The sequence below is a fragment of the Mastacembelus armatus genome, chromosome 10 (genome assembly GCF_900324485.2).
Source record: "Mastacembelus armatus chromosome 10, fMasArm1.2, whole genome shotgun sequence".
NCBI lineage: Eukaryota > Metazoa > Chordata > Actinopteri > Synbranchiformes > Mastacembelidae > Mastacembelus > Mastacembelus armatus.
The window spans coordinates 13,522,556-13,540,009 of NC_046642.1; the positions used below are offsets into that span (position 1 = coordinate 13,522,556).

General features: G+C 42.8%; 4 protein-coding genes across 8 annotated transcripts in view; 2 read left to right on the forward strand and 2 right to left on the reverse strand.

Annotated features, from left to right (window-relative positions):
• Window positions 1–7,852, reverse strand: part of frmpd1b (FERM and PDZ domain containing 1b) — a 22,558-nt gene extending 14,706 nt beyond the window's left edge. For 2 of the 3 annotated variants that reach the window (XM_026331067.2, XM_026331065.2), the window contains exons 1-2: window positions 7,551–7,852; window positions 1,730–1,880 (exon numbers count right to left, since the gene is read on the reverse strand). The gene's annotated coding sequence lies outside the window, so the exon portion shown is untranslated. The remainder of the gene's footprint in view (window positions 1–1,729; window positions 1,881–7,550) is intronic. The other variant, XM_026331066.2, reaches the window with a different exon arrangement.
• A 1,100-nt stretch (window positions 7,853–8,952) lies between these two features.
• Window positions 8,953–9,774, forward strand: tomm5 (translocase of outer mitochondrial membrane 5 homolog (yeast)). Its single transcript, XM_026330602.1, has 2 exons — window positions 8,953–9,158; window positions 9,430–9,774. The coding sequence occupies exons 1-2, from the start codon at window positions 9,038–9,040 to the stop codon at window positions 9,462–9,464; spliced, it is 156 nt and encodes a 51-aa protein (XP_026186387.1). The 5' UTR covers window positions 8,953–9,037; the 3' UTR covers window positions 9,465–9,774.
• A 1,088-nt stretch (window positions 9,775–10,862) lies between these two features.
• On the forward strand, window positions 10,863–13,006 carry LOC113144909 (zinc finger and BTB domain-containing protein 5-like). The gene has a single exon (XM_026331212.2). It carries the CDS (start codon window positions 10,952–10,954, stop codon window positions 13,004–13,006), a length of 2,055 nt encoding a protein of 684 aa, XP_026186997.1. The 5' UTR covers window positions 10,863–10,951.
• Window positions 13,007–13,389: 383 nt separating this feature from the next.
• Window positions 13,390–16,773, reverse strand: grhpra (glyoxylate reductase/hydroxypyruvate reductase a). Of its 3 annotated transcripts, none has more exons than XM_026331213.1 (9): window positions 16,573–16,773; window positions 15,768–15,898; window positions 15,241–15,313; window positions 15,031–15,147; window positions 14,849–14,937; window positions 14,618–14,719; window positions 14,291–14,426; window positions 14,040–14,170; window positions 13,390–13,934 (listed from the first exon to the last, which is right to left on the reverse strand). In XM_026331213.1, exons 1-9 carry the CDS (start codon window positions 16,662–16,664, stop codon window positions 13,792–13,794), a joined length of 1,014 nt encoding a protein of 337 aa, XP_026186998.1. In that variant the 5' UTR covers window positions 16,665–16,773; the 3' UTR covers window positions 13,390–13,791. The 3 variants fall into 3 exon arrangements, with proteins under 3 accessions (XP_026186998.1, XP_026187001.1, XP_026186999.1); XM_026331216.1 differs by having other exon boundaries at window positions 16,566–16,687; XM_026331214.1 differs by lacking the exon at window positions 16,573–16,773 and adding an exon at window positions 16,380–16,556.
• Window positions 16,774–17,454: the final 681 nt, after the last annotated feature.

Sequence of the window (17,454 nt, forward strand, 5' to 3'; positions counted from 1 at the left end):
ATCCTGCATTTAAAAAAAAAGATGAGGGCTCAGTCGAAACCCAGGGAGGCCAAGCTGGTCAGCATTGAATCCCGACCAAATCTCAGACCTATGACTCCCTTCAACTTTTTCTCAGTCAATCAATACACTGGCATTGAACTCAGAGAGGCTCTGATAATCCTTTGACAGGTTTTATTATCTTGTTACATATATCTTCTGCTCTATTAACACATGTCCTTGTTTCTTTTGTTTTAGACATAACAAATACTTCAGAAGGCAGTGCTGCAGAAACAAGATCTGGAGTTGCATGAGTCCTTTAGCAATATTTTGGGGAAAGTTGTAATGTGTTTTTGTTTTCAGCAGATATTGTATTATAATACATTCCATGTGCTGTTCACTGCTATATTGACCCGTTTGACCCATTAGGCAGTGAAAAGTGAGAGAAACTTTGGCAGGGATGGGAAGAGTAGTGATCCAGACCTGATCAATATGCCTAACAATGATAAATGTGTTCCTGAAACCTAATGATCCATACGCTGGCCTTGGCGCTCAGCGTTGCACAGAGCTTAGTTTGATCAGTGCTCTAAAATATGAAGGAAACTTCTGCCCTAAAAAAGAAACACAACAGTTTTCTGGCCATCCGCCACGCCTGTCAGGGGCTTTTTAACACTCCTTTGTCCAATAAACGAGGTAGGTTGAGTCATTACAGTGCAATTACTTTACTGTGCTTTAGGTTCAGTGCTATGAGAACACACTGCATTGTGATCAATAGAGGATGTAAAACAGCACTGCTGTAAGTTAAGTTATATTTATGAGATTAAAAAAACAATTAAATTAATTTATCCTTTACTTATTCGAGCTTTATTTCAGCTCATCTCTGTCGATGTGATTGAAGGCGAGTTGACTAGCCTCCCTCAGTAATAGCAAAACATGCAGTGCAGGTCTGTCTTTTAAGAGGATTAGAGGCCCTCATTCTGCACGGGCCCGCACCAGTCAGGGTGTCACTTTAGCACCTCCCGCTGATCCGGATTGAGACAGATTGATGTGGATGATGAAGGATGAGTGAAGCTATGTGGCTGCCAGCTGCACAGGAGAAACCAAGTGTGATTATTTACACACCTGCCCTGTTTGAACATTAATCTAGACATATACATTATAAAACATGTTTGGACTGCTGACAGAGATTTCCTTGGTGTGTGTTCCATTTATTTGACTTTGCATTGCGTGGTTGCATTCACTGAGCATTACGCTTGCAGGGTTATCAGTGTGCATGTGAGTATTGCATGTGCTGTAGTGCTGCAATCAGTGCTGAGTCAGGTGACGTTTTTTTTAGTTTTTTTTTTTACTGTCATTCTCTCACTTTCTTTGTCTTTCACTTTTGCCTCTCTCGCTCACCCTCACTGTCCTTGCCGAGTCAGGTACTCGTCTCCAGTGACAGTATCTCTGGGCAGTTGCAGCAGCAGCCAGTTTTTATATACATACACATTTTAAATACACAGTCAAGGGATTTACTGTCCTCATTCTTTATAACTTTACTAAAGTGGATAGTTAAGTAAGTGGATGGGCGTTAGTGTACAGCCCTTGAAAGGCTTATGTCTTTTTTAAAAAATTATATATTCAGTATGAGGTATTTGATATGTTCACTGGAACCTCTAATTAAACCAACACTATCACAGGCTCAAATTTTTGTTTGCATATTTTAAGACAGCAGTTCCCCATTTGAGTTAAAGACTGTGAGAGCATGACTCACCGTGATGTGGCTTGTCTCTTCAGGACTCCAGAACACAAATACCCTCTCGCCCTCTGAGACATCAGCTCTGGAGCCCCTCCAGGATTGGCTGAAAAGAGGTGGAGGGGGGTCCTTGTGATCATTAGGGCCAATCCCAATCTGGTGCAGCCACCTGCGCAGAGCAGAATAACACCATCAGAGAGACCCGTCAAAACCTATAAAGAAGATGTATATGCAATAGTATGACGTGTAAAAAAACCCAACCAGTTATCATGTGTATTAGCTTTATCTGCCTTGAATTTTTAACCTATTTTTGAGTAACAGAACAATATTCCAGTTGTTGGTACTTTGTGAGTGAACATGCAAGTGTGTCAAGCAAAACAGATGTGAGTCCAAACCAGCTATGTGGTTGTGGTTTTCCAAGAGGCCCCTCCTCTGATCCCCAAGGCTCTCTCTCTCACACTCTCTTTCTCTTGATCTCTCTCTACTCCTCCACAGCCTCAAAAGCACATGGCGGTGTGGAGACGGGGCACTCCATCTCCATCTAGTTTTTTGAATTAAAATTTCATACCTCCCAGTTCAGTTAACAGTTCTTACTGGGCCTTGCACTAAAAGCAAGGAGGACAGCCAGTGAATCTTGATGTGGTGGAGAGAGAAATGCTGCCAGGCAGACAGAGATCTTGGCTGATAATGAAAGAAGAGAAATCTTTCATATGAACATCAGGACAGATATGACTGAAGCCATAGACGGCCTGTTGTTTGGGAGAGAAAAACACACTTGGAGAACATTTTGTTGTTCAGCTGGCTGAATTAAGACAGACAATATATAAACATTGTTGGTCTTGTCTATGGAAACCAACTCATTTTGCACTTGAATGTCGATCTGTGAAGTACACGCTCACTCCCAGAGGCTTTCATCTGAAAGAGGGAGCAGAAATCAAGGAATTGATAGCACCATCTGTGCAGCTCTTCCATCAGACCCTGTGTCCCCCACACAGAGCTGCTTCATATGTCCCACTGAAAAGCCAGCAGCAGACCTAGACCCACACAGACTGCAGGCCACATGAATAATGCATGGGGCTAATGCAGCTAGCTCTGCCTCCGACCGCCTCCTTCTGCCACTTTGCCAACACAGGCAACAAGAAGAGCGGAGAGCAGAAAAAGAAAGAGAGACACAGGAAAGACATATGGGGGTGGAGGAGGAGGAGGAGGAGGAGGAGGAGGATGGAGGTTCTGAGGGGCTGAGAAAAGGGGAAGCCATCAAGAAAAAAAAAATTGGTCAAGGCAAAGAAAAGACAGAAAGGACAGGATATTGGAAGGGGTGAGGAAAGGGGGCAGAAATTGTAAAGAGGGTGAAGAGGGCAGCGGCAGAGAAACGAGGGAGTAAAACTGCAGGAGGTGAAAAGAAAGAACAAAAGTATCTACAGTGAGATGTAAAGTGGTGCATTCACCAGAAGTGGAGAAAGAAAAGCTGATCAATGCAGCCTTTCTCCTGTGACTGTGTTCAGACAAAGCCAGACAGCAGACACTGATGTATGGTTAGTGGTCAAGTAAATAAATAAATGAATAAACAAGCAGACCTGTACTGTTATTTATTATGCAGTTTTATTTTTCCTCCTCTTTCTTTGCTTTAAATGAAGAGATTGTTCTCTGGTTCTAATGATGTGACTGGATCCAAGTTTCAAATCCAAGACAGTAAAGCCTGCTTGTCTGCAAGCTGGTGATGAGCCCACTCCCTAATCTGGTTCTGAATCAATAGTAATTGTGAATCCTGTCCTCCACTGTCGTGGCCTTAAGACTCCGAGCTGCCCGCAAGCACAGCTCATCAGCCTTGCAGCCCATCTGGCCTTTCATTCATTCTCCCTCGTTTCCTCCCTTCAACTTCTCAAACCTCCTCCAATCTTCAGCATACATGGAAATATTTGTATGACGCGGTGTTAGGTAATAAATGCTGTCTCAATCCCTCTGTTTCACTGTCTCTGAGACAATCCCTCCCCCACTTTTGCTCATTTTCCCACACAATGCCTCTCTGTCTTGGACAAAACAGTCTGTTATTTAACCCTGTTGCCTGGTATGAGCACACATGCAGTTCATAGAGGTAATCCACTCTCTCCTCGGGGGCTGGGATGCAGTACTGAGCTGACAGTTTCTACACAGCCAGCTGGACAGAAAACAGCCTAATTAGCACTGCTGGGCCAGACTGGGCCATTGCAGGTCAGAACAACCTGGATAGAACTTACAAAAAATTGCACAAGAACTGAAAGTGGGAGATAAAATGCAGGAACAGCTGGTGTACCATTAAATAACACAGTCAGGACAAATGGGCATGACAACCTGACTGATGGGATGACTTCTACAGGAGTAAACTTAAATTGTTGTCACTTTGCTTTGTGCACTGCTAAAAGAAGCCTGGACTCAGCCCTGGGGAGCTCTGTTACAGTTACAAGCACTCAAGCACACACCACATGCATACACAGCACACACACACACACATCATACACGGGCTTTAATATGATAAACAAGTGAAGCAATACACAAACAGTAACCAGAATCCGGCAGAAGCCCTGTTAAAGTTGCTGAACAACAGCTTTTATTCAAAAAGGACAGTTGCCTGCTATTGACATCCAGTTGCCAATGTACCCCACACCCAAAGAAACACACACACACTCGACTGTAGGCCAAATACAACACACCGGACACAGCTGCACCACATGAGAGGCAAGGTAGAAGCAACAGGGGTTGGTTGAGAAACTCAACACTTCATTTTGGCTCATATTCACTGCCAGGAAAGTTGGGCACAGACCTCATTGAACATTCAGTCCAAGAGCAGCACACTTGGCAGCCTGTCATGTGTTTGAATATCTGGATGACATTAGGTTAGAGTAATTTAGAAGCAGCTGGATTGCTTCAGATTTCATAAATGCAAAGTTGTAAACAAGGAACAACAGGTAGAGCAGACGTTAAATCCGCAAAAAAGTATTTTCATTGTGTGGACAAGGGAGCAGACGAAAGGAAAAGAAGAAAGACAAGTACGGACGATATGCTGCTCTTTTTCAAGGTTTGTCATAAGTACGATTTATGTCAAGGTTAATAGATCATGTATTGAACAGGTTTCAGAAAAAAATCTGATTCCCATCTAAAAAGTGAGAAAGAAAAATGACAAAACTTAAAATATCTGGTAAGTGTAAACGTACACATGATCAAATACATATACTTTTCTATGCAGCAGATGTTTCTGTACATTTCATAGGTCATGAGTAAAATCTTTTGAATTTCAGTTCCAAAGACTAACTATTATTTTTCTGAAAAAAAAGAGAAAAAGAAAAAATACTAGATGACTCATACACCAACAGCTTGTCGGCTTGTTTGTATGACGACTTCCCCCGTTGCTTGTTAGGTCTAGTTGTTATGTTATGCTGTTACCTGTCTTCTATTCACCGTCACAACTGTTCCTTCATTCAGCCTGTCAGCTCATTCCATTAGCATTATGAAGACAAGGCTCTCAGCACGCTGCTCATTTTATTTCCCCTTTCATCAACGACCTGGCGGGGCTTGAGTTCCCCAGCGCACTATTAAATAATGGCTCTTTTGAAGATTAAAAGTGTGCTGCATTGTGTTACAGATCTCTATCAATGGTTCTCATCATTCCTGAGAAAGACAGACAGTAAAATAGAAAGAGAGAAGAAGATGAGAGAGGAAGGCCTTTTGGATGTTCGCGGAGGGTAGATGTTACAAGTTTGGAAAACTCTCTGCTTTACTTCTGCTGGTGTCTCAGCCAATTTCAATCAACTCAGTGATCCTTCAAAAACTGCACAGTACAGGTCTTATCTTTACACAAAAGAAATGTGAATGCAGCCAGTAAGCCAGCAGCTACAGTAGGCCTCTGGGATCTGGAATAATACTTACATACAGCTGACTTTATTATTTCTTAATATCATAGCAAAGAATAGAAGAGAATAAAACCTTGGTTTCAGGGAGCTGTCGATTTACTCCAGACCTTATGATTTTCAGGCTAATGCTTTTCATACTACTATATACCTTCATAAATAGAGTTGGCCTACATTACAGTGCCACTGTCAGGCAGCTGTGCCATCACCATGGAGATGTCACATCAAGGAGGTCATGTCTCCTTTGTCCTTGGCAGAAGAGTGATGCTGGTAGAGTTTGGGGGAGAACAGGTGTGCAGCATATCCATTATATCCCCCAATATCCAAAAATTAATACACCACCTATCAATTCACCAGTCGCTTCATTAGCTTTATCATACATTCATCACTAAAAGATTCATTTATTGAACTCCTTTAGCAAGAAAGAACAATATTGATCCAGCAAAATGTTCTTCCAGCAGCCAGTGGCTGCAATAGCATGAACTTTGGAACTTGAACAGGTCCAATTATCGACTTCACTGTTGGTCTGGGCGTTGAGCTGGAGCAGCAAACACCAGCCCAATGTGCCCAGTGTGAAGAGAATTAAGATTAAAGAAGAGAGAGGGAGAAGATGGCTGGCTGGCTGGCTGGCTGGCTGGCTGGCTGGCTGCAGTAAGTGGGCCAGAGGAGCAGTCAGCAGGGCAGATCAAGGCTAACACAGCCAGTCATCCAGTCTTTCCTGATGTGCAAGTTCTGCCCCTCGTGTTTCTCCTCTGGCAGCGTGACCTCGGAGCAGCAACTCCCCATCACATGTTATAGCATAGGCTTACATCCCTGAGTCATAGCTCAGAGCCTGTGGCTGGGATCAGGCCGAGCGCGCGCACACAAACACACACAGGAGTCAAAACGAAATACTAAGGATCCATTATTTCACATAGGCTACACTAATCAAAAAATGCCTTTCAGTCATTCAATCATTCATTCATTAATTTATTCGATCTGCTTCTGATGTGTCTGTGTGCACCGCAGCATATGATGTTTTTTTAAAAAACGAGCTGATTAACCTAAGTAATTTCTCAATGAACAGTGAAGGCTGCGCTATCACACGTGTTGAGTTGAAAAGGAAACGCACTCAGCTCTCATGTTAAATCATGTCATGCATTTAACACAGGCCCCATGCACAGCAAGACGCATTGTTCCGGTCTAGTTATGTTGCGCTTGGCATGCCTGGCACGGCAAGTGCAAGTAAGAGGCTGCTGCGGACTAAAGATACGAGCAAGGAAAAAAAAAAGGCGAGATGACTGTCGCCTACGCCCATTCATAATGTGCGTGTTTTACTACCCAGACTCCTGCCATGCCCCGAAATCCTTCAGGATTGAGTCCGATCTGCAGCCAGTGACAGTGATTTCACTGCGCACACCACAGCATATGGATGTCCACTATCGCTGCATCCGACATGTGTTTACGAATATGGTGAATGAATATGGCACAAGAATAAACGGTGCCCGGTGAAAAAAATCCTACTGCTGTAATCTGTACCATACAGATTTCTGTTTCCTAATAGTCCAGCCTGAATTTAGGCTGAATAAGTAACTAAGCACAGATCGATCTGTCGCTTATAAAAGCGTTGTAAATGTCCTGTAGATGTAAATGATTCAATATTTAACTTTGATCAGTGGCCGCAGCCGCGCCAGGCAAACCACGGGACGAAACAAAGAAGAAGAAAAAAAGGGTCAGTGTTTTGTTGCTTCCTTTCACATCTTAATCGGATTTAAATCTCTCCATCGCCTCCCTCAAACGGGGGCATGGGTGTAGCCTGCAGGCGTCATGAAAACCACCACGAGTTAAATCATTCACTTCGATGTGATACATTTCAGCCCAAATGGCAGAAATGGATGGAAGGTGCAGGCGCTTCGGTACACAGCCAGGCGCTCCTTCATCAGACAATAACACCGGGAAATACCGAAAAGACTCACCTCGTGGTATGAGGAGGAGACAGGCGGACCGGGAGTCTGGGAGGGCTGTCCCCCTAAAAGATCTCTGATGCTGAGAATGTAGAGAGGAAATGATATATGTTTCTCAAAAATATCCGCGGTGTCCTCCCTGGCCGGGTGACGGTGGTGATGTGGTGGATGGGGGTTTGGCTATAAACTGGATGCTGTCATCATGCTGGGGCTGCTCTCTGCTTAATCCCCGGCCCTGAGCTCAGAAATAACCAACCCCTCCCTCTATTCATCTCACTCTCCTCCCTGCCTCCTCGGCTGAGACCCCAGTGGACCCCTACCACTCCTCCGCAAGGTCAGTTAGCGACACCAAACAACAATAAGGACAATGAAAATGGTAAAAACAACTGATGGTGGAACATCTGTAAAAACATATACTGATTGTTTGCTATGATGATCCAGTTTTCCACTTTTTATTAGCCCATTCATTTCTAGTATTATTAGAAGTGATTTAACAAATCATAACCTAAAGGTTGCTGCACTGTAAATTTAAATACATTTACTTTATAAGGACTTTTTGTGACAAATCTTAGCATTTTATATATTAGAATGTCATATGGTCCATGGAGTATTCTCATGACATCCTAATGTATAAAATATTAGTATTAGCCTACATTTAGTAGTTTCATATATGGATATAAGAAACTACTAATACTAATATTCATAGCTTACTACTACTACTAGGCTACGACTACTACACCAACACCACTAATAATAATAATAATAATAATAATAATGTTATGAAATAAAATACAACTCACTTTAGATCACTTTACACAGACAAAAGCAATCTGCACCACTAAACAACAAAGTCCTATCAAATGGGGGTCTCAAACTCCTGCATTGCTGCATGGCTTGTAAATCAGTAAGATTTTAACCAGATTACTGGGAAACTGAGGGTCAGTGCTAATTTTGCCTAAGTGTCCCCCTGGTGGGTTCACTTGGCCATGAACAAAAACCAGAGTATTTTTTAAATATTATTAAAAAATCAATAGTTTCTTCATCACCAATATTTTAGCCTTCAGACTTCAACTAATCAGTAAGATACACCTCAGTAACAGTATCGTACCAATTCAAATGTTAGAATAAAATATAGGTCTGTTTTAATATGCTGCTGTTTTCCTTTCTTTAGAAAACATATGATCAGTGTGATCTATGTTGTAGCATATAACCTTATTATACGATTCTATACTATTTAATAACACAATACGTACAATTTCATAAGCGTATTATTGGATTATTATGGGATTAAATTCTATTATTTACTGCTTTCTATAAGTGCCACATTTAGGATTTGCTGTCGAGTTTTTCGTGCGGTTTGTCCCTCGGTTTTCGCCGTCGTGTAACGTAACTTCCCGTTTTACGTATTTCCGGTTTTGTTTTGTTTTTTCAACCCATGCTCCTGAAACGGTGAATTGTCCAACTCAAAGGCAGATTGAAGAGCAAGACACCACACGACCATGTTCAAACTGGAAGGACTCACACCTAAAATAGACCCAGAGGAGATGAAGAAGAAAATGCGACAAGATGTGATCGCATCTTTACGAAACTTTCTTATTTACGTCGCTCTTCTCAGAGCCGGTGAGTACACACACACGACATTGACATTTAGCTAAGCACCAAATAAAAAAGTGCGTGACTTGGACACTGTTTGAATGTAATAACCATGCACTATAGGAAACACGAGTACACCAACGTGGGTGTTTTGGTCCACAACCATAACACTGATACATTAGAAGATTAGTAATATCCTACAATTTACTGTGCTCACACAACCACAGCCCCAATGGGAAGAATTGTGACACTGTACCTAAATCTCTCCTCATGTGTGTGTATGTTTCTGTATTCACAGCTCCATACGTGTTAAAGAAGCTGGACAGCATATGAGCGACGCACCTGGTCTCTTCTTCCCTCCATCCACTGAGAGTTTATTGTATCAGAGACGGTGCAGACCATCACGACCAGACAGATGGGGCCCATTACAGCTCATCCTGTGGAAGTCTACCAGCGTCTGTCTGTCACCGCACCACAGACAACAGCTTATTCTCATTTCTCTACTTGTTTCTCATTGCAAAATATAGTCTGTATTTTTTTTTTTTTGTTAAAAATATTGTGTTCATTGTTAAAAGCAATTTTTGGGTTTTGACCATACGTACTTGTGTCATGCAATAAAGGGAAGTGATTGTTGGATCTGTTACAATGTCTACCTGTTATTTGGCACATAGCAAACGGTGTCCTGTTCATAAAATAATGGAAACCAGTCACAGCACATTGGGAGTTTTACCACTCTTAAAAATGTAGGCTGCCAGGAATTATTTACCATTTTTGATGAAACCCAGCAGGGGCCTTTCTGTGTGGAGTTTGCATGTTCTCCCTGTGCTTGTGTGGGTTTTCTCCAGGTACTCTGGTTTCCTCCCACAGTCCAAAAACATGTATGTCAGGTTGATTGGTGACTCTAAATTGCCCATAGGAGTGAGTGTGAGTGTGTGAGGTTGTTTGTCTTTGTGTGTCTCTATGTGGCCCTGTGATGGACTGGTGACATACATGTGCAGCAGATCCCCGTGAGTGTTTGGATGGACTTTGAGTCTCCTGAAACACAAAGTTTTAAGACATTTAATTGGCAAGACCTGAATAAGTCTCTTAAATAGTATCAATTGTATGTCATAAAAATATAATGGTATATTCCTGTAAAAAATCTCCATGTAATGTCCAAAAAATAGGGGGGATTTGTTTACTACACATTTAAGACATTTAAACTTAAGTTTCTTTTACATAGTCAGATAAAGACACTGACAGTGTGAATTAGCTATCGCAGAAATGACTATTAATAAAAACACTTGTGATTTTAGACAAAATGGTGGTAAAACAAATTTTAACTCAGCCGAGTTACAGAAAAGCTGAGTTGCACCTAGGCATGATCACCACTTGGGGGCAGTATTATTTTATCCTGAGGATTAAAGAGCCCGTTAGTGATGGGAGCGCAGACAATGGATGCGGTAGCGGCGGACCTGAATCATGCACATTAACAGCAGTGAGCAAAGCTACAGATTTAGAGGCGTTATCTCTGAGTGGTGGTGCTGGGGAGGGGCAGATCTTTAGACAGCGGTTAGTGTTTCCAGACAAAGTCTATCCGTGTGGTTGTTGTTGGATCAGGCCCGCCCATACTCCGAAGCATCCCTAGGAAAGCCGGCTCCAGCAGACAATGACATGCTATGATAGACTGGTGAGAAACTTTGCCCGCATCCACTCAGTCTGATGCAGCCGAGACGTGGCTTGACGACGCTTTCCTGACAGTGACCTTCATTATGTTTAATTGCCAGCAGCACCTCGGATAAGTACAACGGCTAAACAACAACAGATCCAAGACGCCTGATATGGATTTCCCAGGTCATTTCCAGCACATTTTCAAGCAGCTCAACCACCAGCGGCTCCACGCTCATCTGTGTGACTGTGTGGTGGTGGTTGGAGGTCAGAGCTTCCAGGCTCACCGCTCCATCCTGGCAGCATGCAGTTCTCACTTCAGAGCGCTCCTGAGCACCAATGACAGCACCGATGAGGTTGGAGGACCAGGAGGTGACAGACCTGGAGGCGACAGACCTGGAGGCGGAGGCCCCAGTGTGATGGAGCTAGATCCAGAAGTGGTGACGCCTGAGGCCTTCTCCACCTTGCTAGACATGATCTACACCTCCACCCTCTCTCTGGGTGCTTCCAATGTGATGGATGTGCTGTTGGCTGCCTCACACCTGCACCTTAACAATGTGGTGAAGGCGTGCAAGCTTCATCTGTCGAAGAAAAACTTCCCGGCATCACCTCCTAAAGGATGGAGGTCTGTGCAACAGCAGCAGCCGTGTCTTCCTTCGCAGGGACAGAGAGCAAGTTTGCTACAACAGGTCACATCTGCTATGGAGGAGGACTTGGATGATGAGGGGGTAGGAGCTGAGGTGAGCCAGTCGGGCGGGGTTGAAGATCAGGGGGTCAGCGGTGAGCAGAGTGCAGCACCACCCATGAGACATAAAAGAAAATCACAAGAGGACGGGTTCAGCAGCAGGAAGAGGCCCTGCAGGCTGCCTGGGGAAAACTATAAGGAGTGTTCACCTACTGTAACCAGGAGCATCGTCAGTACAGGTGAGGGAGGAGAGGAGCTGCTGTCCCCAGACTGCCCCAAGATGACTGACGGGCTCTGGGACAACCAAGGCAACGAGGAGGAAGAGGTGGAGGAGAAATACGAAGCAAGGAATGGAGAGTCAGAGGAGATCCAGCTACCGAGTCAGTCAGATAGCAGCACAGGTGGTGTAGCTGCGTGGGAGAAGGATGGAGATACAGACGGAGACACTGTGGTGAAAATAAAGGTGGGAGAAGAAGGGGAAGAAGCGGGAGAGGAGCCGAACACACCACTGATTGAGGTGAAAATGGAAAATCTGAGCTCGTACACCCCAGATTTAGACACGCTCCCGAAAAATTCTCCCCGATCTCCACCCCAAGACTGCACACATAATTTAAATGTACAGGTAAATGATGAGAAAATGGCCACAGCCAGTCCAACAGAGGCGGACGTGAGCTCTTTACAGTCACAGCTGTGCACAGATCTTCATACTGATGCACAGAGGGATGCTGGAGATTTGGGTGAGGAGTCAGTAGATGGTGATGGCCTGGACAGCCTGTCAGAGCTGGCCTTTTCCTGTTTCCTCAATCCCAGCAGTGAAAGTGTGATGGGAGCTCTGGAGGAAGTAGACAGCCTAGCTAGCCTCACAGCTGCTGCCGCTGCCGCCGCCGCTGCCAGTGACACAGGAGATCCTTGTCAAACCTCAGAAGAAGCAAACACTTCTTCTGCTCAGCCCTCTGAGTCGTCCTCCTCTCTCGTTTTTCCAGTAACTTCTGTCCCGTTGCAGCAGCTTCTCCCAACTCAGAACCCAGGTTTTAGTGACACACTCATCCTCCATCCTACTCAGAACTCTTTAGCAGGGTTCCTCAGTGGCATCAGACCAGGTCTCAGTCTGGAGACCCCTCTCATCCAGTCCTCCAGGGCTGGGAAAAACTCAGGAGCAACAGCTTTCCGTCGTATCGCCCCCAAAGTGCCACCTGGGTCAGAAACGGGCACAGATCCGTCCTCATCCTCTGGATCTGCAGTGGATAGGCCGCCTCTAACCAGAGCTTCTGAGGACGTTCTGTCCAAGTGCAAGAAGGCAGCCGCTGAAGACCACGTGCTATTGGTAGAAGGGGAGAAGAAATACGCCTGCAAAATCTGCTGTAAGACTTTCATGAACCTGACTGACTGTAAGAAGCATATTCGTGTCCACACAGGGGAAAAGCCCTATCCCTGTCCGAAGTGTGGAAAACGCTTCAGCCAGTCCTCCCATTTGTATAAGCACTCCAAGAATACCTGTCTGAACTGGAAAGATGATCAATCATTCCCAGACAGTCTACTCTAACCCCTTTTTCTAGATACACAACTTCATAACCTTACTTATCATCTCCATGTTTTATTTTCATGAAATCACATGTACTATTTGTCTGTTCGTGTATATCTAAAGTTATTTAAATTTTTATCTTCTCAACCATGTTTGAATATTTTTTTGTAAATGATCCCATGGAATGGATAACATGTAGCAAACCTCATATGAATGCACTGAAAATATTCTCAAACAAAAACTTGTTTTTTGACTGACTGGTGACAATAAATGATGCACTACTTTTTATTGATATTAAATGTATTTTGAGCATGAGGACATTCTCAAACATGTTTCTATATTAAATTATCTATATAAACCACAAGATCTTTGTGCTTCAGAAAAATCTCATTGCATACAAAACGGAGTTTTTTTATTTTATTTCTAATACTACACATGGAGTGTTAATATTACTATTATAATCATAATGAGATAATTGATACTGATTCTGTTTTGAAGGAACCCATTTAAGTGCAAATGGGAAAACATTTTTTGCTGTGTTCAAGTTCGACACACAGCCCTAAGCATGTATGATGTGTTTATTTGGACTAAAGGAGTGCTCATTCATTAATCTTCCTTTCAAGAACTTAAAATACATGTCTGAAATGACTCAACGTTGTACCAAGTATTTCTTTCTTTAAAACTGCAAATCTGTGCGACTGTGATAGCATTAAATGAAACGATCAAGTTAACACTGACATGATCTAAAGGCACATTTAGAAAATATTCAGATCAGTACAGTAACGTCACCACAGGAGGCACTAGGATCAGCAGCTCGATTTAAGGCTCGAGAGGGCGAGTTCACTGGGCATTTCTGTGCCCTGCACACCACCCAGCAGGTTTCGAACAGCCAACGCCAACATGGTGCGTCTCGTGGAGTAAGTGGCGCTGCCGATGTGTGGCAGCACCACTGCATGAGATCCATTAAGAGAGGAGAAAAAGTTAAGTTTTTTGTAATAGCGGGAGGCAAAGTATGAAAACCTATAATTACATATTGCAATTCCCGTTTACTCACCACAGTTTTTGAGTGTGAGAAGGGGGTGGTTTGTTGGGAGTGGCTCAGGTGTTGTGACATCAAGTCCAGCTGCAGCTATCTGTCCACTGCTCAAAGCCTCATATAGATCCTCCTGGTTCACCACAGCGCCCCTAAAACAAACAGTTCAACACGTCTCCTCCATCATGTAATGTGACATAAGTAGCAAACAGAATGTCAAAAGGAAATGACAACAGTCTACACCCCTTAAAAAAAGAAAGTCAGATGTCTACCTGCTTGAGTTGACAAAGACCGCAGTGTTTTTCATCTTGCTGAAGAAAGCCTTGTCACACAGCCCCTGGGTTTCTGGCGTCAGTGAGCAGGAAACCACGATGAAGTCACTCTCAGTAATGAGTGTGTCCAGAGGTACTGTTCAACAGAATGAAAGGAGGAGGAAAACACAGTTTAAGCAAGGAAATAAATCATCAAATGTGCAGGCTCACTAACTAAAACCACTTAATTTTATTAGTTAGTTTGATATGATTAGATTTTTATTTTTCCTGTCGCATCATGCCTTTTTAATCATTTCCCTTCATGTAAGCTCCTCTCCTTTTTCTTACCAAACTCTCCATTCACCTCGGTGGCGTGGGGCTTGGCTGTTCTCCCAGAGTACAGCAGCCTCTTCACTCCAAAGGGCATCAGCCTCCTCGAAATGGCCATACCTGAACACAAGCACAATCAATTATTCACCTGCAGATCTAAAACTAGTACAGGCTCTAGCCATGTGATGTTATATCATGATAATGAAGTCCCAGTGCCAAAGTAAATGAAGCACAAACAACAAGCCCTACCAATGCGCCCAAGTCCAATTATTCCTACTGTGCTGCCAGAAAGACCATTGCCACACAGCCAGAAAGGCTTCCATGAGCTCCAGCCCCCACTGACGGAGAAAGAAGAGACTATGACCATTGCTTGGCTTAGCAATTACTTGAAAGATGTTAAGTATGAATGTGTCATTTGGGGCGAGACTGACTTCTTGACCTCCTCCAGACCCTCTGGTATTCTGCGAGCGGTGGCCAGCAGCAGAGCCACAGTCAGTTCTGCAGTGGCATCGGTCAGCACATCCGGAGTGTACCCAACACGGATACCACTGTTAAAAAAAACACACTGCAGCATAACTTTAGAAGCCACGTGACATTTCACCCTAAAAGGGAAAGATCTTTTTTTTTTTTATGTAGCTCACCGTTTTTTGACTTCATCAAGAGCCAAGTGGTCATATCCCACAGACAGGGTGCTGATTACTTTCAGGTTTGGCCCTGAAATCAAAGATCAGTGGAAAAAAATCTAAATGCTACAACATTTGATCATGACTATAAAAATATTCTTTGATATGATTTGATTACAGCTGAAGCAATTAGTGGATTAATGAGTTTTCTAACTATCAATCAGCTCATTTTAATTTTATTATATTATATTATATACTGTTAGGGAGTTTAATTTCACATATGTATAAATTACCAGAAATACATACATACATGTTTAATATTTAAACTTCAAATCTACTTGAACAAAAAGTACGATACATCCATCCTGAGAACTGAATAGAAGCAAAATGCACTTAATTACATTTCATTTTCTCTTTTATAATATGAAAGCCCTTTTATAGGTGTTGGTTATCCAACTGATACACTAAACTGAATGACTGATCAGTACAATGACCTATTTCTACATCCAAAATCAGTCCTGCTGCCATCAGGCCATGAGAAGTACCTGCAGCATCCAGAACCTCAGCATCGATCTCGTCTGACAGCATACACAGAATACCATGAGCCCCCTGCACACCCTTAAGAAGCTCTGACCTCGGCGCAGGTTCCTCAGAGTCCCACAGAGACACCTCACACCTGTTTGCGTAGAGAAAGACCACATGCGTTCAGACATGCAGGCTGATTTAGGTCTTTACTCTTATGAGAAAATAAAGGTGTAGTGTGTAGGATCATGGACGGTTTACTAAAAGGGCCTATTGGGCACAGGTCAAGGGGCCAAAGGGGTCTAGTGGCCCCTAGACTAGAGAAACACATAGAGAATTAACTATTTGTTGGGAAGTCAATCATATGACTACCAAACAACTACTAAATGTCACACAAAATATATGCAAAGTGACTAAAAAGAGACAAAACAGGTAAAAATAGATGTTAAATAGATGCAAAGTGGCTGAGAGACATATGTGAAACCAATATAGGATAATACAGCACAAATCATGTGATTTCTCATTGTGTGACTCTTACTCCTGCAGAGATAGGGCCATTTTATATGTCTGTGCCCAGGGGCCCATTGTCTCATAATCCGTCCATGTGTATGATCCCAGGAGAGGCCACAGTTTACCACATTTTCATATTTGGATCTCGCTGCATGTAGTTGGCTGGAAGTGTGTAACATGAATCCATGAAACACTGATGACTGTCTAAACATAACGTTGAGTCAAACTGACAGGAAAACACAGCCACATGTAAGTCTGCTGATAAATTCTGCCTTCACAGTATCTACTTAAGAGCTGACTCTTAGTAAAACCTCATACACTCCTGCCGTTGTCAGGATCTTCATTGCCTCTGGCGAGATGCGTCTCGTCACGAAAACCTTCATGAGTTCATGAGCTTCAACTGTCTGCATCTTCTTTTAACGACTTAAATGACTTATGTCGTATTTGGACCGATGTTATCACACTTTACCCAGATACCGGATCCGTTCAGCGTCTGCAAGAACGCTCCAGGAAGCACTTCTTTTCATGCTACTGCGCATGCGTGGAGGTGTAGCTATTTCAGATTGTACTATCTTTGTCCCTGAAGGATGTCTTCTTATTGAACCTGAGCAAATCGGGTGTCATTCATTATCAAAGATAAAATAATGTCTCGTTTCTCGGTTTTGTTGCCTAAAGGTTGTAAATGAGAAAATAGTTGTGTAAGAGTATATTAGACTAAATCAATTTGCAGTCTGAAACACTTTGTTTATTTATTAAGTGTATTTGTTGTTGTTGTTGTTTTTTTAATTTATTTGAGAGCAAATTGTGGTTCTGGTTAAGAGTCGCGTCCTAATAAGGGCATGTTTATGTTCCTCTGATTTTGCTTCCTGGGATCGTGTACAAAGAATTGAGGAGCAGACAATGTCGTAGCTGCGGCTCTTGGACGTATTATTATAAGAATAAATACAGCAAAAAAATAGCAATTGAAATAGTACTAACAACAACAGTACTAACAATCAAATGATGTCGTACCTCGGCTAATAATTGATCAGTGGGGGCATTTTTACATTTATCTGATAAAACATCTGTACTTTTAGATAAGTAGAGTTTTGAAAGTATTATAATAATAATAAAGAGTTAATTATTTTTATCATTTCGGAATGGGCTTAAGCTTTGTTGTTGTTTTTATTTAGTTATTTCTTTCTTTTTTTTGTTTGTTTG